The sequence below is a fragment of the Ostrea edulis genome, chromosome 7 (assembly GCF_947568905.1).
Source record: "Ostrea edulis chromosome 7, xbOstEdul1.1, whole genome shotgun sequence".
Classification (NCBI taxonomy): Eukaryota; Metazoa; Mollusca; class Bivalvia; order Ostreida; family Ostreidae; genus Ostrea; species Ostrea edulis.
Window position 1 is genome coordinate 15,315,529 of NC_079170.1, and position 24,871 is coordinate 15,340,399.

The 24,871-nt window shown below is 34.6% G+C and overlaps 2 protein-coding genes across 3 annotated transcripts; one reads left to right on the forward strand and one right to left on the reverse strand.

Annotated features, from left to right (window-relative positions):
* Nucleotides 1-158: 158 nt before the first annotated feature.
* On the reverse strand, nucleotides 159-5,893 carry LOC125654728 (NOP protein chaperone 1-like). The gene is made up of 4 exons (XM_048884768.2): nucleotides 5,777-5,893; nucleotides 3,054-3,143; nucleotides 2,094-2,218; nucleotides 159-772 (listed from the first exon to the last, which is right to left on the reverse strand). The coding sequence occupies exons 1-4, from the start codon at nucleotides 5,883-5,885 to the stop codon at nucleotides 530-532; spliced, it is 567 nt and encodes a 188-aa protein (XP_048740725.2). The 5' UTR covers nucleotides 5,886-5,893; the 3' UTR covers nucleotides 159-529.
* Nucleotides 5,894-6,195: 302 nt separating this feature from the next.
* On the forward strand, nucleotides 6,196-23,118 carry LOC125654727 (solute carrier family 41 member 1-like). Of its 2 annotated transcripts, none has more exons than XM_048884766.2 (11): nucleotides 6,196-6,303; nucleotides 9,575-10,052; nucleotides 11,404-11,511; nucleotides 12,937-13,008; nucleotides 13,737-13,881; nucleotides 14,480-14,626; nucleotides 15,700-15,847; nucleotides 16,512-16,585; nucleotides 16,927-17,064; nucleotides 17,788-17,936; nucleotides 19,928-23,118. In XM_048884766.2, exons 2-11 carry the CDS (start codon nucleotides 9,621-9,623, stop codon nucleotides 20,111-20,113), a joined length of 1,599 nt encoding a protein of 532 aa, XP_048740723.2. In that variant the 5' UTR covers nucleotides 6,196-6,303; nucleotides 9,575-9,620; the 3' UTR covers nucleotides 20,114-23,118. The 2 variants fall into 2 exon arrangements, with proteins under 2 accessions (XP_048740723.2, XP_048740724.2); XM_048884767.2 differs by having other exon boundaries at nucleotides 6,208-6,307.
* Nucleotides 23,119-24,871: the final 1,753 nt, after the last annotated feature.

Genomic DNA, 24,871 nt, shown 5'->3' on the forward strand with positions numbered 1-24,871 from the left:
AGGTTTAAAAACTACAGAACACAATCACTTTTGCAGTTATTAACCTTCAAGCAATATTTATCAGAGAAGGTCAATGATACCATGTCGCTGCCATATCATTTCCAAAAATTATAGAAGGGTGAGTAGTCTCCCTTTACCCTGAGATAATTCAAGTTATATTGTAAGTTCATCAATTTTATTGGAAAACATATGTCGTGGATTTGCCAAAAAATAGTTTCATTGACCGCATTTTTTAGAAAACTACACAGTGATCTAAATTATATTTCAATTTATCACTTGATACGACCACAAAACCAAGAATAAGAAATGAAAATATTTCACTATCAAAAACTGATAAAATGAAATCCAGTATTAACACTCATATTTGTGATCTGAAACAAAGGCAGTTTCTAATACCTTCAACAGAAGAGCTTGCTCTGTACATCATAATGTGGAGGCTACATCTGTAACTAGATTATTTGTCAAATCATAAACATATACCGGTATGTCTGTCAGGAGAAGCTTACAAAGTAATATATTATTTATATCATCACCCAGTGTCAACAACAGCTTCATGCTCAGTATAAACACTTGTCCCACTCCCTTGTGAGGTTGTTGTGTGTTGAAGTTCTACAATATCAGGTTTGTGTTTCGTCCTTTTATTTAATCGAAGATTATCTTCAGTCACTATGCCCATCAAGCACTCGTCTGAATCTGATTCATCTGAATCTGAATCACTACCATGTTCTGAATCCGAATCTGATGAATATTCCTGTTCTACCATTGCTATACTCTGAAATGTAAAAGACATCAAACTGAAGGGTACAACAAGCAGAATTGCATTCACAATGAAGGTGTAAATATAAACACCCACACAATGGATCTTCTAATTTTGGATTACTCTCCCTCTAGATATGTAAACACCTACACAATGGATCTTCTAATTTTGGATTACTTTCCCTTTAGAGATGTAAACACCCACACAATGGATCTTCTAATTTTGGATTACTTTCCCTTTAGAGATGTAAACACCCACACAATGGATCTTCTAATTTTGGATTACTTTCCCTTTAGAGATGTAAACACCCACACAATGGATCTTCTAATTTTGGATTACTTTCCCTTTAGAGATGTAAACACCCACACAATGGATCTTCTAATTTTGGATTACTTTCCCTTTAGAGATGTAAACACCTTTTGGATTACTTTCTCTAAATCCCTTTCATAATCTACAGTATATTCTGATAACCACCAATGGAAGCATACTAATTACTTCTAAATTCAATTCATCTCCCACCTCTTAAAGGGACTGATTCATGATTTTCCTCCAAATTTTGTTTTTCACTTTAAATTATCATAATCTACAGTTTAATATATTTTAGAAGGTTTCACAAAAAATTAGGGCTATTCATCATTATAGAGAGTTTATTATTTGTTTTGAAAACAAGGATTGAGGTGTGTTATTAGTTACTGGGTTTTCAAAATAAATGGCTATTGATCCATGTTTATTATATATATATATCACATCTCAAGTATACTTTAGGTTAAATGTGTCATTTAAAAGTTAGAATTTGTAATTGTAGAAAATGAAGATGCTTTGAATTACAAAATTAATCTGTCACTGGTTTGTTTGTTTACATAAAAAGACTCGAGTCTTTGTTTACATAACACAGAATCAAAGCTAAACTATTACTCTTACTCTTGCATTCAGACGGTCCAGATTTTGGTTGTCAACAATAAATGAGCTACATTCTTTATTTTTTTTTTTTTTACATCTAAAATGAAAAATCTCTTTCGAAAAACATGAACCAGTCCCTTTAAAAAATAAGCTAAAATCATATATCTATATTGTACAACAACCTCCTGACTGAGTCTGACCAGCTTTCAAAGTTACAGTGAAGATGATACTATGTACAATAAATTGTTGGTGTGAGGAACAAAAGCAAGGCAGGTGTCTAGAACTTGTATTGTCAAAGCAAACAATCCCCAATGTTATAGTGGTGTAATAAGGCTTTTATTGCCAATAATTTTGTTTGATGCACACTTTTGATTAAATCAATCCACCTAGATGAGGGGAAAAAATCAATGTCATTTTTATGCGTTGAAATGTATACCATTTCTATGTAGTGTCCCTGGTCGGCTGTCACATGTTCGATGTCCACATCCTCTGCTGGCTTATTCTCTAGTTCTTTGTTGGCCACTGCCATCTGAGGTAAGAAGTCTTTCACTTGTGACAGAACTACAATAAAACACAGATATTGAGCATTCTTTTCATGTTCATGTACATCCATTCCAGGCAAAAGGAATGACATAGAGGTGGGGGGTGGTGGATAGATAGAATGACTTGGGGTGAGGGTGGGGGATAGATAGAATAACTTGGGGTGGGGGTGGAGGATAGATAGAATGACTTGGGTTGGGGGTGGAAGATAGATAGAATGACTTGGAGTGGGGGTGGAGGATAGATAGAATGACTAGGGTTGGGGGTGGTGGGTAGATAGAATGACTAGGGTTGGGGGTGGAGGATAGATAGAATGACTAGGGTGGGGGTGGAAGATAGATAGAATGACTAGGGTGGGGGTGGTGGGTAGATAGAATGATTTGGAGGTGGGGGTGGTGTATAGATAGAATGACTAGGGTTGGGGGTGGAGGATAGATAGAATGACTTGTCATATAGATGGTGATATCAGTAACTGTAAATACACTGAAATCCAGATTTATCAATTTTATTTATTTTGGTATCCTGGTTCCTCATCTTCAGAAATTATGTATGTTAGAGATGAATTCACTGTATTTAATAAACAACTAATTTGTGATATAAAGTGTTGTGCTTGCTGTTTTCAAAATCTACTGGGTGACAGACACAAATATATATCAATCTTATGTTTTCATTTCAAATATAAGTAATTTGAGTTGAAATTCAAATAAAATATCTCTTCAAGAAAAATGACACCGAATCTCCAGCATTTTGAATACCAATCAACAGTATCACATTCATTGCATTTTTCAATATCATAATATTACATGTTGCTACAATCCAAATTCAACTTCTTTTCTAAATAACATATAGTGCATACTTGAACTCGGTGGAAGTTTGAATGTTTTCTTCTCAGTCATATCCTGTTTCTTTCTTTTCTGCAAGTCCAACAAACTTTCCAAGTGATTATCTGGAAGTACATTATTTTATGTAAATTATACATTGTACACAATCATGTTCATTTCACATCATTGTGACTCGCCACGTTTATACGAAGTCCAGGAGATACCTACCCTATCTACTGATGTACATGTATAGTGTGAACAGAGACAAAAAGGCATGATTTGCGACAATGATTTCACACATAAATAAAATACATCTAATTTTTAATGCTTTTCAAATAAGAGTTTAAACTTTATTTATCTTACAATAATTAACAAACATGTTCGACAACTCCGGTTGGCTCAGATATTAACGCCAAGGGCCAGGTCATTGATGTGGAAGGAAACCAGAGTCTCTGGCGTTCCCGAGTGGGTGACTGTAATACCCACTCATGTAGAACCACTGTAGATCCTGAGGATCTAACTCTAATTACAACATTGTGAAGCGATAGTGTTTTAAAGTGTTCAATATAATCTAAGTTGGACACGTGCTGGGTGTTTTCGATCTGCTACAGCTTTTCACAAACATGAGAAGGAGTAAGGGTATCTGGAATTTCATATAATAATGATTGTAACAATATATAACTTAAGTTTAAACGCTTTTATAGAGGGCGAAGACCTCTGACTGCCCTTTGGGCCGTGAGAACGGGAATCTCTGTATAGGTAACACGTGTATACATGTGTAAATGGAAAATAAAGAAAACTGATGAAAAATTAAACCATACCTTTTGAACTTGAAAATTTTGGTTGAAATGGCATAGACTCAAATGAAACTGCGAGGACATGTATTTCTCCGTTATGAATCTTGTGTTTTGTACAAGACAGTATGCATTATGTGTATATTCAGTTCTCATGTTTGTAATAGAGGGCAAAGCCCTCTCACGGCCCGAAGGGCCATGAGAGCGGAGCTCTCCCTATAGGTAACACGTATATACATGTTTAAAAGGAAAATATAGAAAACTAATAAAAAATTAAACCATACCTATGGAACTTGAAAATTTTGGTCCCGATGGCGTCGATTTGAATACTATCGCGTGGACATGTATTTCTCCATTTTGAATCTTGTGTACCCATGTTCATGTCGTTCTGAGATGTTACACAAAATCCATAAAAGCATGTAAATCTTATTTTCTTAATTATATATAATCACTACTCGATTAACAACGTTTCCTATGTTTGTGTATTTGCTAAACCGACGCTGAATATGACGTCACAATGCACTGTTTACATCAGTTGCATAGCGTTTCCCACGTTTAATGAATCAAAAATGTCTAACATTAGAATACTTTGATTGAGCTCTGTCCTCACACATTACGTGCTAATATTTCGGGATATTTTTTGTTCTGTTATGGATCTAGATACTAATTAATGCCAATATTTTTTGCTTCGCCCTCAAACACAGTCACGCCGTAAGACATATTATCATTAACTACCTGCATGGTAAGAGATGTAACACCATCTAGACTGGTTGGGAACACTTCCCCTATTTTGAGATATTCTCGCTAAAATGCAATTATCCCTCTTTAGCGAGAAAATAAACATTACTCTAACTTGTAGCGGCTACCCAGCCGAGTGCTGATCATGCTCGCAGTTGCTTCACTTGCGTGATCAAGAGAGAGACTCTACCACATCACTAGAAAAGCTAGCTCACTAGTGAGGCAGTATAAGTACCCTCTTATACTGACCGCTACATTTCCCCCCGCTCACTGAAGCTTCATCCCGAAGCTTAGCGTGAGTTCTCTATGAGTGTCTGGCACCTCTTCACATACGGCATCCGCCATTACCGACGACAACCACTGTCGTCCCCGGACGAAACCACATCCATACATGGACATGAAGTCCCAGAGCTCCGAAGAGACCCTACCTGAAGAAGGATCACCAAACACCAGGGTCACTGCGCTGCCACCAAGTTGTAACGTGTAGCGGTCACCCAGCCAAGTGCTGATCATGCTCACCATTGCTTAACTTGCGTGATCAATACAGAGACTCTACCGCATCACTAGAAAAGCTAGCTCTCTAGCGAGTACCCTCTTATACTGCCTGCTACATCACTATACACTGGTGTTTAGGTGTCTTTATTGAAAATAACAGCAAATTCCGTGCAATGCTGAATAAGTGCCAGTCTAATTAGAATTAAATGTTATATCCCCTCACATACTCGCTATACAAACGAGTATGTGAGCAGATCTAACATCTAATTTTAATTAGATTGAGTAAGTGCGAACCACTCAACATTGTCTCTATAAAATTGACAACAGTAAAATAATAGCATGTGTAAGAAGTCTGAAATTCAATGCACGTCGTGGGTTTTTTTGTTTTGATTTTCCAGAAGTGTCAGACATTTTAGCACTTTTTCTTTTTTTCACGTGAAACACGAAGAGATGTACTTCATCGGTGTTTCTCTCGGTTGTACGGGAAATATTTACTCTCGCTAGAGAAGGATAATCGCGTTTTTGCGAGAATATCTCACTGTAGGGGAAGTGTTCCTAACCTGGACTGCTACTGCTAGATAGGCCTAGGTATCCTACATACAAATGCAAATAAGTCCCGTACCGTGATGCCAATTAAAGTAACTAGACATAACGATCTCAGGCTTTTAACAGTTCTTGTCAAATAAGATTTACCATCCAGCTAAAATCAAATTTTATAAACTTATACATACCATCTCCTCTACTTTCCAAGGCAAGAAGTTCCGAGGATTTGTTTTTGTTGACACTCATGCTTGCAATGGGCGCCGCCATCTTGAACTGATAGCCTTGAATCGAGGTCATTTGCAGAAATATTTGATTGCTCAAAATATTGTAAATCGATAGATATTCATAGATTTGATAATCATATTGACTGTTTGAAATAAGTAAATGAATGAAATTGATAAGAGGTCCTTTTAATTTGTTATTTATTTAGAGACTTTTTTATTAACTCGTTCTTGGTTCCATTTTAGAATGGAATGCAATACGTAAATAAATGAATTCAGAAATACCTTACACCATTTCAAAATATATCTTAAATTCATATCTCAGTAAAATCATGGTAAATTTTATTTTCATCATTTTTTCTCTCGTATCACAAAGCACTCGAAATAGTTTTTGTAAGAGTTATTTAAGGATGATGGGAAAAAAATATTATTGTGACAAGTTGGCACTTTGTGACTTTCGAAGTTCCTAAATTTTCAAAGTTTTAGTTGGATTTGTGAGTACGAAAACAGAGAATTTTTTCATATGTTATGGTGCTAAAAAATCTTCAGATTTTCCTGCCCACCTTTCTCTGCATAACCGACAGGCAGTTGTATATTGTAAAATAGCCCCACTGGCTATATATAAACATAAGATGTTTATAAAGCACACATCAGTATGTTTTTTTTTATAATCACACAAATGCCTGTGGTATAACCACAGCCTACGATAAATCCACGTGATGTAACAGTGCGTCGGTGACCATTTAAAAGGAGGAAAATGTTTATAAACGGAAATAAAAAAATAAATTATAAAAACAAAACAACACGACAATAAACCACGACAGGGTTGGCATTAAAGTGGTCAATATGAGTATTGACCGGGCCGGAGGTCAATACTGGTTAAAACCGGTCAATATTGGTTGATTGAAAATTATTTGGTCTGACATTATAGTCTGTGTTATTTATTTTAAATGTTTAAGTGACCATTATGGTAAATACTGTAATTCATAATATGCACTATCAGTTTATGATAAACTTATAAATTAATATCAAATAATTAATGCACAAGTGACTCTGTTGAATTGGGGAAGATGTAAAAGTTACTGTTCAAATCCATTAGTTTAACAAGAACTGTGAACGACCTATTGTTTCAAATCTTCATTTTAATTGTTAAATAAACATTTGAGGGGTGGGGGGTGGGGGGATTGGTGATGTTTTCATAATGATTAATGATAACAAGCACACTGGTCATCTCTGGTCCCAGCTTATGCTTATTAACACCTGTCAACTGTTATCTTTGCAAGAAATGAACAAAAATAGGAAAATGGACAGTTTAAATCACAATTGACCAGTATTTACCACTTGGGAACTATTGACCTGGATAGTTAAAACCGGTTAAAACCGGGGATGGTTTTAACCGCCAAACCCTGAACCATTACTGACATGAGTCCAGAGTTTTTTCGTAATATATTATCAGAAATAATTGAAAGGTCATAATCGATTAAAGAATCCAAAAATCCTATGACCCTTTTCTCTAAATATCAAATACTTCATTTTCTATAGAAAATGCAATTCTTTTTCAAAAGATTTATTGTAACCACATGTGTTTATTTGATAATAATTCACTGAGATACAAAAGATTTATTGTAACCATGTGTGTTTATTTGATAATAATTCACTGAGATACAAAAGATTTATTGTAACCATGTGTGTTTATTTGATAATAATTCACTGAGATACAAAAGATTTATTGTAACCATGTGTGTTTATTTGATAATAATCCACTGAGATACAAAAGATTTATTGTAACCATGTGTGTTTATTTGATAATAATCCACTGAGATACAAAAGATTTATTGTAACCATGTGTGTTTATTTGATAATAATTCACTGAGATACAAAAGATTTATTGTAACCATGTGTGTTTATTTGATAATAATTCACTGAGATACAAAAGATTTATTGTAACCATGTGTGTTTATTTGATAATAATTCACTGAGATACAAAAGATTTATTGTAACCATGTGTGTTTATTTGATAATAATCCACTGAGATACAAAAGATTTATTGTAACCATGTGTGTTTATTTGATAATAATTCACTGAGATACAAAAGATTTATTGTAACCATGTGTGTTTATTTGATAATAATTCACTGAGATACAAAAGATTTATTGTAACCACGTGTGTTTATTTGATAATAATTCACTGAGATACAAAAGATTTATTGTAACCACGTGTGTTTATTTGATAATAATTCACTGAGATACAAAAGATTTATTGTAACCACGTGTGTTTATTTGATAATAATTCACTGAGATACAAAAGATTTATTGTAACCACGTGTGTTTATTTGATAATAATTCACTGAGATACAAAAGATTTATTGTAACCACGTGTGTTTATTTGATAATAATTCACTGAGATACAAAAGATTTATTGTAACCACGTGTGTTTATTTGATAATAATTCACTGAGATACAAAAGATTTATTGTAACCACGTGTGTTTATTTGATAATAATTCACTGAGATACAAAAGATTTATTGTAACCACGTGTGTTTATCTGATAATAATTCACTGAGATACAAAAGATTTATTGTAACCACGTGTGTTTATTTGATAATAATTCACTGAGATACAAAAGATTTATTGTAACCACGTGTGTTTATTTGATAATAATTCACTGAGATACAAAAGATTTATTGTAACCACGTGTGTTTATTTGATAATAATTCACTGAGATACAAAAGATTTATTGTAACCATGTGTGTTTATTTGATAATAATTCACTGAGATACAAAAGATTTATTGTAACCATGTGTGTTTATTTGATAATAATTCACTGAGATACAAAAGATTTATTGTAACCACGTGTGTTTATTTGATAATAATTCACTGAGATACAAAAGATTTATTGTAACCACGTGTGTTTATTTGATAATAATTCACTGAGATACAATTAATGTTTGATAATAATTCACTGAGATACAATTAATGTTTGATAATAATTCACTGAGATACAATTAATGTTTGATAATAATTCACTGAGATACAATTAATGTTTGATAATAATTCACTGAGATACAATTAATGTTTGATAATAATTCACTGAGATACAAAAGATTTATTGTAACCATGTGTGTTTATTTGATAATAATCCACTGAGATACAAAAGATTTATTGTAACCATGTGTGTTTATTTGATAATAATCCACTGAGATACAAAAGATTTATTGTAACCATGTGTGTTTATTTGATAATAATTCACTGAGATACAATTAATGTTTGATAATAATTCACTGAGATACAATTAATGTTTGATAATAATTCACTGAGATACAATTAATGTTTGATAATAATTCACTGAGATACAATTAATGTTTGATAATAATTCACTGAGATACAATTAGTGATGAATGAGAAACACAACAGTTATTTATAGGTCTGGCAAATGTTTCTGAACTAAAATCACATTTGTAAGATTTGTCAACCATTGGGTATTCACCATTTTAGTATTGGGCATTGAGATCAAAGAGGGAACTAAAAAGTATTAATCAGTCAGGACACTCTCAAAGTGATCAAAGAGGGAACTAAAAAGTATTAATCAGTCAGGACACTCTCAAAGTGATCAAAGAGGGAACTAAAAAGTATTAATCAGTCAGGACACTCTCAAAGTGATCAAAGAGGGAACTAAAAAGTAAATGAATAGTGAGAAATATCAATATTGATCAGTCAGAACACTCTCAAAGTTTGTTGAAGATAAGTTTCTGCTTTTATTTTTCAGTGAAAAAGTGGTTTGATAAGCAATAATTATGTGAACTAGAGCTGTGATGGCAGAAGGAAGAGAGAGGAATTCCAACCTTCGAATCCGCCGAAAAATGGTACCCAATACCCCAGACCTACTTACCCAGACACCTCAAAATGACCATGTCCCAAGTGTCTCACAACACAAGGCAAAGTCAAATAATGCAGTTGAGCTTCATAGTATTCACCCACATCAAAACGGCCATTATGGCAGAGAAGAGAGAGATGTTTACCCTGGATCTGAAGAGGAGGAGACAGTGTTTGAACAGACAAGTTTAACTCAGCCTTTGTTGTCAGAAGAGTTGCCTAGTGATGGCGAAACAAGGGTGAAAGAATCTCAAGTGAAGTTAAAAGAGAAAGATGAGAGTTCATTTATGATTGCGTTGCAAGTCTTCATTCCGTATATTATAGCAGGATTTGGTACTGTCGGTGCTGGAATGGTTTTGGATGTTGTTCAGGTATTATCTTGAGACACTTATGATATGCCTATGGAAGTCTCAGAACTTCTTAAACACTTGTTATTATACCCCCTGAACGAAGTTCTGGGGGGTATATAGGAATCACTCTGTCTGTCTGTCCGTCCGTCTGTCTCCAGATTCGTGTCCGGACCATAACTTCTTTGTTCTTTGACATAGGCATACCATATTTGGCACACAGGTGGATCACCATGAGACGATGTGTCGGGTACCTTCATGACCTCTATATGACCTTGATCCTTGACCTTAAGGTCAAAATTAAAGGTTTTTTTTACAATGGATTCGTGTCCGGGCCATAACTTCTTTGTTCTTTGACATAGGCATACCATATTTGACACATGAGTGTATCACCATGAGCCGATGTGTCATATACCATCATGACCTCCATATGACCTTGACCTCAAGGTCAAAATTAAAGGCTTTTACAATGGATTCGTGTCAAGGCCATAACTTCTTTGTTCTTTGACATAGGCATACCATATTTGACACATGAGTGTATCACCATGAGACGATGTGTCATGTACCTTCATGACCTCCATATGACCTTGACCTCAATGTCAAAATTAAATCTTTTTACAATGGATTCATATCAGGGCCGTAACTTCTTTGTTCTTTGACATAGGCATACCATATTTGACACATGAGTGTATCACCATGAGACGATGTGTCAGGTACAGTGTACCTTCATTACCTCTATATGACCTTGAACTTTGACCTCAAGGTCAAAATTGATTATAGGGTTTTGACATAGTCATACCATAAGACATGGGTGTATCACCATGAGACTATATGTTATGTACATTCATGACCTCTTTATGATCTTGACCTTGATCTCAAGGTCAAAATTATAGGTTTATACCATGGATTTGTGTTCGGACTATATCTTCCATTTTCTTCTACAAAGGCATACTATACTTTTACACTCAGGAAAGAGGTAATTTATGCCTATTAACAACACACTTTGGGGGATTGGGGTAAGCAGGGGGTATTCTTAGTGAGCATTGCTCACAGTACCTCTTGTTTTTGTCTCATTTTCACAATTTTTTAATGGACATACATACCATTTATGCAAAAATCAAATCAAAAATATTCTTTGACCCATCCGGTTAACTCAGTAATTATGTGAGGCAAAATTTTATATTTCCTGCATTATGATTATTACCATGATTACACATTTTGTGTACTTTCTATTCATCACAGTTTTTATCTGGGTGTTATACCTTCTTAACATCTCAATTTACCTAGAAATCATAACTTAGTTAAAAATATTAAATATACCGCTGGCCTACATAACAATATACATGTATAACTTATTTTTTTACAACCTTTGCAGCACACAGATGTTTTCATACAAGTGTCTGAGATTTTTATTCTTGTTCCTTCCTTACTTGGGTTGAAAGGAAATCTAGAGATGACTTTAGCCTCCAGACTCTCAACACAGGTAGGTACCCTTACACAAAACAGGGATACTGATATTGGCAAAATTTTGTGATAGTTTGTCAACTGCAAATGAATTCGTCCAAGGTTGAAATAAAATATATGAATGTGTTTCTCGACCCTATTATCCCTATACCTACTTTTTTGCTGCCAAACTTTAAGATTTTATTGACAATATATATATAGTAAAATGAAAATCTGCAATTTTCAAATCGGACTTTTTTCTTTTTGAGTTCAAGTTTCTCAGATTTACGCTTTGACTACTATTGATCTTGAAAATGTTTGAAAAGTAATTGTAATGTATAGTATATATATATATATATAGGCGTGTATTCAAAACATATCAAAGTCTAAGATTTCAAATAAAATGTTTTACATACATGTACTTACCCTACCTAATGCAATTTTATGGGGACTGAAATAAGAAACACATATATTTCATTTTCTGTTTTTATATCATACTGACATAGCGATAGCCTACCGGTGTCCATATTCTTTTCCAAATCTGCAAAATTGAAATATACAAGAAAATACTCTTTTGTAACTTTGGATACAAAATGCCAAAATTTACACCTGCAGAAAAAAAACAGTAACAAAGAATTGTATGGTGTTTTTACTTCTGGCTTCAAGGTTATAAAACTTTCACTGTACTCCGACCCAGAGTACATACTCTACTGAGTTTGAGTTTGGAGTTTGAGTGTGTGCTCTAATTGTTTTATAATCATATGGTCAGATCAGGCCACTTCCTCTTCCATTCCTTTGCATTTAGAGTGAAGATGTACAAATGTATATGCAATATAGATGCATTTGAACGTGCAGTCATTGTTGAAATCTACCACATAAGGCTTTTTTGTTGTTGTTGTTTTGTAAATGGGAATTAACAACTCCCAACTATGAAGAAGGAACAATTGTGTGAAGGTAAAGGAGGGATAGTGTGATGTTGCACGAGTGCAGGGGGGGGGGGGGGGGGGTGTATTAGTTTCGCTCATTTGCCGTGACATTTGGCTCCTTCACCCTCACAATTTTGCACTTTCATTTTCATCCTCCTCAAAGTTTTGTTCTTTTGCCCAAGAAGTGGAGGAACAAAAGAGCAGGTGCTCTGATCAGGGCACTGTAGTTCTGTAAATGTGTAAATTTACATGTGGGAGTTATTTACACTAGAAATGTGATTATAAGATCTTCTTATGAATTGCCCCCACGCATACTATTTCCATAGTTATAAAATATTGATTAATGTTACTGACATCCTGTAATGAAATCCTATGCATATGGTTTTCCCAGGGAAATATGCGTAATTAACGACACGCAGAAATATACCTGTTTACAGTATTCACTCATTCTCGCTGAACTGGTTTTAAATCGTGTACATCACACTCTTCAAGAATTTTAATCAACTTCTGGTAATCCTATGGATTTATTTTTTTTGCAGGCTAATTTAGGGAATATGGATAAAAAATCAGAGCAGTGGAAGATGATTGGTGGAAATATGGCTCTTGTACAGGTAAAATTCAGCTTTAATCGGTTTTTGGACGAATGCTTTGTTTTGGTTGGGAATTGTCAAGATTTCAGGAAAAGCCGTTATTATACAAATATTGCATGTAGTTGAGGATAACATTGAAAATTTTCACCCCAAGAAAACCATTGTCAACTGAGGCGTAGCCGAGGTTGACAATGGTTTCTTGAGGGGTGAAAATTAAAATTTTACCCTCAACTACATGCAATATCTGTTTTATTATACTGAATGTTATGTAAACTGGAAAGCAGAAAAACTTAGTCTGTTGACATTTGATCAATCACTGTCATGCGATATTTCGTATTTCGATGCGGGTACTCGCGTTTATTACAAATGCTCAAACGACGTCGTTTAGCAATCTACGGCGAACCGTACGCGCATACATTTGACGCATGTGATAATTTTCTATAATATCACCCGTTGTCAAGTACTGTTACCCGTTGGTAGATACTATCACCCTGGGGTGCATGTTTTCTGTTCTCAGAGGGTAACAATATGTTTTTTCAAATGCTTCTCGACCAATCAGGTTCGAATATTTTACATGAAAGTATAATAAAAAAGTTTATGTGATATGATTACATGTAATTAGTTTTTGATTATAATACATTTGTATATTGCTTTGTACTTGTTTGTGATTTTTTTCTACATATAATAGCCATATGTAAGCAGTAGAACTTTTAGTGAAAATGAATTTTCCCGTAATTTGTAATTTGCAGTGCCAAGCAATAGTAGTTGGATTTTTGGCATCAGTGGTTGCCATGATAATGGGCTGGATTCCAGAAGGGAAGTTTAATGTCCACCATGGTCTTCTGTTGTGTGCCAGCAGCATGCTAACAGCAGCTGTAGCCAGTTTCGTTTTAGGTTAGTTTTTACTCATGGCGATTTCTGTGTAATGTAATACCCGGTACCTGCTTTCAGATTGCTGTTCAGTCTAATAGTATAATAGTAACCATCATGGTAAAATCAGACATTTGTTTTGAAATGCATGAAACTTAGGCGTGAGGCACCTGAGTAATTTAGAAACATATTGCAAAAGTGAGATGTGTTAATGTGAAGAAAATAAGCATTAAAAAAAAATGGCATACCAAAAATCACCACCAATGTTTTTGCCATTGATATCTTTACAAACTGTAATTTCAGATAGCTATTTATGAATGCATGCCTTACAATTGTGAACAAGTGCACATATGAATCTTAATAAATAAAGTATGTTTATCTCAAAAGCTAGGAATTCTGACAGAAATGAAAGTAAAATGTAAATACATGTATAAGAAGTAAACTTTATGTTTTGAAAATACATGAGGGTATGAACTTCAATGATTAACGTCGGCATACTTTTCTTGAAGCACTAACGCACTTCATGAAGAAATACAGCATGAAGCATCACAGTTCATACCCTCATGCATTGTCAAAAATGAAATTTATTTCTTAAATAACAAATTTTATGTCATTTTTGCAGGTGCTTTAATGGTGCTCGTAATTTTGGTGTCAAGGAAAATCAAAATAAACCCAGACAACATCGCTACTCCCATTGCTGCCAGCCTGGGAGACTTGACCACACTGTCTCTTCTTTCAGGGGTTTCCATGCTTCTGTTTAAAGCTATAGGTAAAATAATTTATGGGTACTTTTGATGATAGTTTAGTAAGTTTTGACATCCTATTTAAGCTAAGCTGCGTACGGAATGGCCAGCTGATTTTTATGAATTGGAAATCATGTGTGTAGGTCATGGACTCTAGCTGTGACAATATTTTGAATTATCAGTGGTACATGTATTTCATGAGATTCAAAATGAAGAGGCTGTCTGCATAAAGTGTGTGCCTGTCAAATTTTCCTCCTAAATTTTGCCAAGTGATCAAGTATATCATCAATACAAATGAATTTCCTCCATCATCCATTAATTTGTTGTTGATTTTAGTGTAGTTACAAGAGTTATCTGCCTTTTATAATGATTTATATAGTGAATTTGATGAGGTGTAACAGCATACAATTTCAATATTATTAAGTAAGTAATACTACTTAGGGGCAAGATCAAAAGTTCAATGTCTGACAAAAAACTAAATTCACATAGTTTTCACCAATACCCCTCCACCCCCTTTTGAAACTAAATATGATGAATGTTGAAACTAATTGATTAACAAGTAAAAACATACAATTAAAAATAATACTCTGTATACCTTATCCACTGTTTACTCACAAATAAAACTGCACATTAAAACTCTTAAATGTTCGTTAAAATGTAATAATATGTGGTTTTAACAGTCACTTGACTTTTTTTCTTATTCCACTAAAGTGTAATCAATGTTGGATGACAGAAACTTACGGGTTATTTTATCCCCCCTCTCCCTAACTATTTGAATTTAGATTTTTATACGACATCGACCTTTTGATCTCACTCCTTATCAAAAATTAGGCAAGTCTAATGTTTGATGCTCCACCTTTGATTTCTATGTACAGCCTCCAAAACAATGATATTATGCGCTGCAGGTCCTATGTTTCCACTGAACCTAGATACAGTGTATATAGTACTCTATTCTCAGAGTCCATATTTGCCCTATTCTAGATTGTGAAAATTGTCTATACAAGTTTTGAAATTGATCTCTATTTATTGTCTTCATCTTTTCCATGAACAAACAAAACAGATAATAGAAGACATTCCTTTCCCCTTTTTTATACTTCAGGTACACAGGTGTGGTTGGCACCAACCATTATTGGAATATTTCTGGTGCTCACGCCTCTATGGGTGTACATATCTGTCAAAAACCACTACACAAATGATGTCATCTACTCGGGGTGGACGCCGGTACTCAGTGCGATGGTTATCAGCAGGTAGGAAATGGAGTGTCGTCTAAACTCAGAGTGTATTCGAGACCGTTGTTCTTCGCACACATACAAATTTCTGTCGATCCCAAACACAGACTACACATCACGAGAACGGGTTTGAGGTCCAAGAAGTCACACTGCCGCTGTAGGTAGTGTGGTCCAAGAACATGTTCGTGCACACATGGTCTCGTCATTTACAACTCTAAGAAGGGACCACGACGACAATGGGAATGGCGGTCTCGAGTGCACTGTTTATTTTAAAGAGTTATCTGCCTTAGTACACATTCAGATGTGTTGTCAAAGCTTAGTTTAAAATTGCCACATGCAAGATTTCGGAACCATTATGTTTACACTGATCTGCTTTGCAAAGAGAACTCAGAAGATATTTGGTCATCTCAGTAAAAAGGAACTTACAAAATTGAAACCCACAATTTAAAATGTGCAAGCCTTAAAGGAGTGGATCTAAATTTTCCATTGGCTTAACTCAAAGTCTTTTAATAAATCATATTAAAGAAATCAAAACTGGTGCTTTTTTATTTGAACATTGTAGAATACTTATACAGTATTTTGCAAATTTAAATTTGTAGAGTATTCACTCAAATATTTGTTGACATATTTTATGTGGTTAAAGTGCTGACTTTGACAGAATTGTAAATCTTTCTATTTTCAGTATTGGAGGTCTAATTCTCGATTATACAGTAGCTAATTATCATGGGATAGCTGTATTTCAACCTGTGATTAATGGTAAGAGACCAGTCGTAATCATGAGATACTTGTAGGATGTATTTTCGCCTGACCTCTAGCCTGACCTCTAGCAAGGCTTTCTGATATGCATGTAATAAGAACTGGTTTATTTACAAGCACAAAATACACATGAATCGACACTTCAGTAAAAACTTCACATGTGCTTTACATGATTCTAAAATCCAGAATTATACAAAATAAAATTATATCATGAAATCATTAAAATGTGCGTGGTTCTTGAAATATTAGACACAAAAAATTTATGAATTTAGATTTCAAAATTTCCAAAGTTAAGTTTCTTGCACTTTCAGTTAGAAAATGTTATTCCATTTCTTCTGTAGGTGTAGGGGGTAATCTTGTAGCCGTTCAAGCCAGCAGAATAACTACCTCACTGCACATGACAGGAAGTAAACCTGGCAAACTGCCCTCTGGTGCTCTCAATGGCTGTCCTAATCCTGGAGGAGCTTTCTGTGGGACTAGTAAGATGACTTATAACATTTACTGGTAGACCGTGAGTTGTCCTGTTGTAGAGTTTACTCTGTGTGTTCTCATTTTAGCGAGATTTATATGTTAGTGTCTTCATGTTGAAGAAAGGACACTGATTTATTGTTTTTATGCCGCCCCCCTCTTAATCAAAGGTTCAGGGGCATATAGTTTTTGGTCTGTCTGTTTGTTTATGCTCAAAGACTTTTACCTTGGCCATAAGTTTTGAATGGATGGTTGTAGGGCTTTCATAGTTCATGTGTATTCCTTGTGACAAGATCTTTCATTTGGTACCAAAGTCTTTGACTTTGTGACTCTTACCTTGGGGTTTGACCTTCTTTTGAAAAACGTCAACCTTAACCATAATTTTTAAGTGGTTGGTAATAGGGATTTCATATTTCCCATCTATATTCCCATTGACAAGACCTTTCTTTCAATAACACAATTTTTTGCCCTCTTGAAATTGGAGTTTGACCAACTTTTGAAAAACTAGAACTTTTGAACAGAGTAATGTGCTAGGCTTGTATACTTCTTATGACGAGATATTTCCTCTTTGTACCAATTATTTAACCTCTTGACCTTGCAGTTTGGGGGAATCAGTGTTTCACAAACACATCTTTGTTGTGTTAGATACTTAATAATTACCGTTATGCTGTTTTTGATATCTTACATGTATGTGTGTAGTTAGTACTAAGTTAGTACACTTTTATTTTTTGTAGCCTTGAACTCCAGAGCTGCGAGAGTACTGATTGCTCTAGTCATACCTGGTCATTTAATATTTATGTACACTATCTCCTACATGAAGGCAGGGCACACGAGTATCACCTGGACCTTTGCTCTCTTCTACCTCACAGCGGCCCTTCTCCAGGTCAGTTCTAGTTAATACGTTCATAACAACATTCTACCTCACAGCGGCCCTTCTCCAGGTCAGTTCTAGTTAATACGTTCATAACAACATTCTACCTCACAGCGGCCCTTCTCCAGGTCAGTTCTAGTTAATACGTTCATAACAACATTCTACCTCACAGCGGCCCTTCTCCAGGTCAGTTCTAGTTAATACATTCATAACAACATTCTACCTCACAGCGGCCCTTCTCCAGGTCAGTTCTAGTTAATACCTTCATAACAACATTCTACCTCACAGCGGCCCTTCTACAGGTCAGTTCTAGTTAATACGTTCATAACAACATTCTACCTCACAGCGGCCCTTCTACAGGTCAGTTCTAGTTAATACGTTCATAACAACATTCTACCTCACAGTGGCCCTTCTCCAGGTCAGTTCTAGTTAATACGTTCATAACAACATTCTACCTCACAGCGGCCCTTCTCCAGGTCAGTTCTAGTTAATACATTCATAACAACATTCTAACTCACAGCGGCCCTTCTACAGGTCAGTTCTAGTTAATACATTCATAACAACATTCTACCTCACAGCGGCCCTTCTCCAGGTCAGTTCTAGTTAATACATTTATAACAACATTCTACCTCACAGCGGCCCTTCTCCAGGTCAGTTCTAGTTAATACGTTCATAACAACATTCTACCTCACAGCGGCCCTTCTCCAGGTCAGTTCTAATCAATAAGTTCATAATGACTGTTAAGCTTTCCTCTACCTCACAGCAGCCCTTCAGGTCAGTTTTAGTCACAATCATAATGACCATAGCTGCTAAAAAGTGGGTTTGCTAAAAACAGGTGATGTGAAATTTTATAGAGGAATATGGATCATTGACAGTGTAATTCACGTTTGAGGCTATTCATCGATCATCTATCTGTTTTCAACACCTGGGTCCAAATGAAAACTCAAACACTGTCTGAACTGTAAAAATGACTAGAGGAGGAGCATTATTGTTTTTGAAGTCCATGGTCACCCGGCTACATGTACAGTGTATATAGCGAGGAAATGGTTTTCAGTCAACAATTTGAAATACTGTTTGTGTAGCAGTGAAACATTTCCATAACTTAAAGATGACCCCAATTCTTTCTGATTCAAAAGGTCAAAGGTTAAGGTCACTGGGTGACATGGTGAGAAGGGTTTTTTGGATGACGTAAGTGATACTAAGTAAGCTTAAGACTTTAGCATTGAAACTTTTTATCTGGTCCCCATGAGTTAAGAATCCCCTCCAATTATTTTTAAAGGTTACCAAACGTAAGAAATAGTTTGTTGATGATATTGTAACTGCTACTCCAGCTTTGGTAGTGATGATGCTGCACATGAAATGTCTTCATGAATGAAGAACGACTGTCCTGCTTCTGTGTCAAATGTTCGAGGTCACTGGATTACATATGATAAGAAATAAATTCTGTTTGATATAGGATTTGAGGTTTAGCAATAAAATTTCACATGAAGAGTCTTTATGAATCTCAAAAGTATAACCTCTATCGCTCTTTCGTTCAGAGGTCATGTCGTCAATTCACACGAGCACTGAAGCCTCATAAGAAGAGTCTTTGTAAATATTCGAATTTTTGTAAAACATGCAAATTAGATAGGTGTAACTGGAAGTGAGGGACATGAATTTACAGTAATTATACCCCATGCAACGAAGTTGCGAAGGGTACAATGTTTTTTACCCATCCGTCAGTCCCTTTCTTGTCAGCACAACTCCTCCGAGACTGTTCAACAGAATTTCGTGAAACTTTAACGTTAATGACACACTGTGTAGATGCGCATATTCCCAGGAAATCCTGATTCGATAATTTTACTGGGAGTTATGCCCCTTTTGAACTTAGAATTTCGAGCCCATCTGTCCTGTTCAGCGCAACTCCTCTGTCAAGCAATGTTGGAAAGTGGGGTATGTGAGCTTGCTCACTTTTGCTTTCTCTCATTTCTTTTATCATTATTACACATTACATTTATTTATAGGTGATTATCCTGTTATACGTGTGTCACTGGATGATCCACTTCATTTGGAAGCTTGGAGACGATCCTGACAATGTAGCGATTCCCTACCTAACCGCCATCGGAGATCTCCTCGGCACCGGCTTCCTGGCCATCTCTTTCCATCTCTTGTATCTTGTGGGAGACAAGGACGCTGATGTTGGAGATTAAAAGTGCAGTGAGAACTCTTATACTGAGTTTATGATCGATAACTTGCTCAATCCAAAGTTGTTAACTGATGAATTATAATAGGCGACTCGAAGAATTTTTTACCAATGCAATAATATTATTGATACATGTACATGGTGTAAATAAAGATAAGATGTAAAAATCAATGCTTTGAAATATGTCAAATTATATTTCAGTTTTAGAGTTGACTTAGTCTTCCTTTTGGCCATGACAAACATGTTTTTTATGAAATACGACATTTTTATGTACTTTTATCTCTGGTAGCTTTATTGAGAAAATACAGGTAGATACAGCTTAGATTGTGTAAAGCAAAACTCGATACGAAATACTCTGAAATAATCTAGTCATTGTATTGATCCAGTTTCTGTGGGTTGAAAAAATTAAAAGGACAAGAAAAAAACCCATTCACTTTCAGATGATATTAAAAACATCCCTCTAGTCCAATCATAGTTAGATGTGAATTTTTAAAATTTTCAAATTGGCTTTTGAGATAATTTATGTCTATGTACATGTAGCTTGTGTTGGGGCAGCTAAGTTCGGTTATAACACATGTGTGTGTAGGGCAGGTTTATGTTCCAGTTGAAACAAAATGTCTTGTGTTTTATTAGGACACTAAAATATAGTGTATATTCAAGTAGACATGTGTTTTCTAAAATTAAAAAAAATAATAATCTGGAGATTTGTATAACATATCATGTAGAGAACTTTGTTTTTGGATCAGGGTAACTGTTTAGTAATTATCATTGTCACGTAATTTGTACGTTGTCCTATTTAAAGAATTGTAAGATGTATTACATGTTTAAGTGTTCTACACACACCCACTGGATCAATTCTACAAAAATTTGCTTCTATTGCTTGGGTAAGAATTATAGTTGAACAGCGCACAGTATTCTCAATCTTTATAATGGATAGAGACAGTATTTCAGTCATTTAATTGATGTATTGTGAGATCTGGAGATGAAAGATAATTCGTATGTTAATTTATTATCTGTTTTGTACATACTGTGACTTCATACAGTGCATACACAATGGCTTATCAGAACTTAGCACGCAAAGCTGAATTATTTTTCAGTTGCATGGGTTATGTTTCCTGTAATCTACAAAGGTAATTTAGAGAAATTGTCAATTGTTTGCCTAATTTAAAATAGAGAGTCACCAACTAGTATATATTATACCATATAAGCAGAATTTTTAGCGAGGATTTAATTTTAGCATTATTAGTGACAGTGTTGAGATTGCTAAAATTGAATATGGCTAATATTTATTTCATATCAGAGGTAATAGCTATCTTTCTTGGAATTCCTAAGTCACTAAAATTTTGCTAGATTTATATATCCATAATTTATGAAAAAATCACTAAATTTGTGTCTCGCTAAAAATACCACATATACGGTATAAGGTTTAAGGTTAATGCGAGCGTTGCTGACGTTTTGCTGTAGACTTTCTAATGAGAATTATCATACATTGTAATTTAGGAATATGATTGTACGAATGGTATGTATTTAAAAATAAGTATTCTGTGATACTGTGATGCAATGTTTAAGAGAGGTTGTATGATATCAAATTGAATATTAGAGTATTGTTGTTTTGAAATATCAGTTGTAAACTGGTTATGAAATGCATGCATGTACATATCTAGGGCAACAAATATTTGATACTAACTGTAAGCTGAGTGCCTTTGAAATTATAAAGTCATTGGTTACAGCTGTTGCTTTTTACTATAGAAACATAACCAAGAGGGATGGGGATAGTTGATTGCTTTATACTACATGTATATCGTTAACCCAGATAATGGGTACATATCGATTTAAATTTTATTTATTCCAGAAATTTCCGTGCCAAATAGACATGCAAGACATCACTTTGTTGAGAATGTTATATTGCATCATAAGAAATTTTGCAATGAATTAAAAAAAAATTATTACGGTATACGTGTGATATTTTGCTGTCTCTTTTCATTTTCGTTTCAGATTTTCTGTCCAATGACAAATTTTTAAACACAATTTAAATTATTTTCATGTTTGTGAGAACTTGGTTTTGGACAATCTGTTTTTGCCGCTACAGTGAGGCATTCTATGCTTTGTTAGCTGACCTTATTTGATTACCTATTGTCTGGTGTCTGATTGTCTGTCCATTAACTTGACACATTTTTAACTTCTTCTCCAGAACCACAGGGCCAATTTCAACCAAACTTGCCATAAAGCTTTATAAGGATCGGATGGAGGGTGGATAGGATGGGACCTCAATAGGGGATCAAAGTTAGATGTTGAAATATTTGTAATCTTGTAAAATTTAAAAAAAAAAAAAAAAAAAAAAAAAAAATACTGATTAGTCATATTAATATACATGTACTAGCATTTCAAAATAGTGCATTTACATACTTAACTAGGTTTGAGCATAAATTAGGATTCAGAGTTAAATAGGAAATTTGAAGAAAATTTTTTAGATTAGGCGGGCCATACTAAATTATCAAATGAATATGCAAACTTTCCTAAGTTGTGTAAATCATTTTTTTTTTCATGAACCTAGGGGGTGGGGGTGGGGGGTCTTCTCCAGAACAGTAATGCCATTTTGGTCATTTTGATATTGAGGCATCTCCACATTATGTGGATTCTAGTTCGGTTAAATTATAACTCCATGGTGCTAGGTTGAGGTCAAAATCTGTCATGGGCCTATCTTCTGATAAAGAACAGCAGAGTCAAGGTGACTCGGGTGAGCAGTGTCATTCACGGGCCTCTTTTTTTTTGTTTTGGAGGGTTTCCTTTTAATTTTTGAATTGTTGTCCAATTTTTTTTTAATGAAATATTGATGTTCCTCTTTGCTCATCTTGCCTGCTTGTATAATTATGTACAACTTAAAAAACGTCTGTGCAGACCACTCCATTCCACAAACTTCCTAGCATTCCTTCAGCGTTTGTGCTCAAAATAAAATGTACTTTTGACATTTCTTGCTGTATTATAAATAAATGTGGAATGTTTATCTCTAAAGTTTTGTTTTGTTGTTATTGTGAACGGAGAGAACCAAGAATGGGACATCTCCTGTATAGGCATGTTTAAGTCTTAGATTTAGAATATATAGCCATTTTAAGTACAGATGTACTGAATAGCATTTCAGTTTAAAACAATAATTATATATTATCTTGTGTATACAGGTATTGTTATAGAGACATCAATGATATGCAAGTACATATTTAAAAAGTAACTCCATACTCGCAGTTTTATCTGATACAAGTTTAAAATGTGTATTTATTTCCATTCTTTAGAGTTAAAACTAACAAGTTATCAAATAAAATACATAGGTCATAAAACTTTTTAAGATGTGAGACGTACATAAACAGAATCATATTATATCGCCTTCAGAAAATTGCAATTTTCCTTAAACAGCGTTATTAAAATTCCATACAAACTGTTTATGACAATATAGTAGCATTCATAACAATTTCATGAAACTGTATCTTCACAAAAATATCTGTAAAATATAAAGGAAATCATCGCATAATAGACTTCATAAATAAATCAATAGAAACAGAGTTATTGCCCTTGGATTCAATATTTTGAAACGTATCATTGATTATCTGTAACTGACTTTTGAAATGTTTTATTTTTAACAAGACTTTTTACAATAACTATAGGAAATGACTCAAACAAAATTTATGTTCCTATCATGCATAAATCTAAATAAATCATTGATTTGACAAAATCTGATGACATCACAGGAAGGTGGAATTACTATAAGAGGGATGGGGAAACAAGTCACAGGGCTTACATTAATCCCCCCCCCCTCTCTCTCTCTGGGTTTTAAACATGGTAGGTAATATAATTGATGCACATTGTTGATGAAGATTCTGGAGTTGGATGAGTGGTAATTAATACAACAAGGATACATAGACAATACACATTTAGGAGATGTCTTCTAAAACATAATATATTTTAGAAGTAACTTGTATAAATTTTTCACAAATACAGCAAAATATATAGAGTATAATTTTACTTTGAAGACCATCGGTATATAATTACGAAGGAGTATTTTTGCATTGATGTCTTTCGGTTTATAATGAATTGCAATGTAATTACTAAGGACTACTTTTGCACATGGCATAATATCTGTAAACTCTGAACTGAAACTCTTCAAGGGCTATCAAAACAGATAAAAGATTTGTCTGAAATATTTTACGTTTCCTAACTTTATTCACAATTTTGATACTTCGTGTGTCTAGAAAACAGGAAATATCAAAATAGTAATAAAGCTGAAAATCGTGACATAAATCTCCATGGGGATCCGGGAGGAAATAAATTAATTTAACGATGTTGTGGAACACACACAGGTAATCAAATGAGATCCGTTTTTTTCTCTATAGTTGGGCGTTAACCAATACTATTGATTCAATCTTTACCACATTTGGTAATTAGCATCTACAGGATAAGGGCAAAAAGATTTGTCCCTGGACCCCTTGGGTTTAGCAGGTAACCGTGAAAATGATTTCGTTTTCTAGCAAACTGTGTATATAGCCATGAAGAGCACGGGGACCTCCCCCAATAGTGTGAAATCCGTGGCCCCTGGTTTGGGTTCTGGTACTTGGTTGGGATTATGGATCATTTAATGAGAACGTTAATCTCTCCTTAACATCAGACAATTAAACTAAGTGCATATGGAGGTCTCTCCCGACTGTGGTCCATTGGAGCTCGGGCTAATACAGTGAAAGCGTACGAAAACGAAAAAAAAAAATCTAACTACATGTAA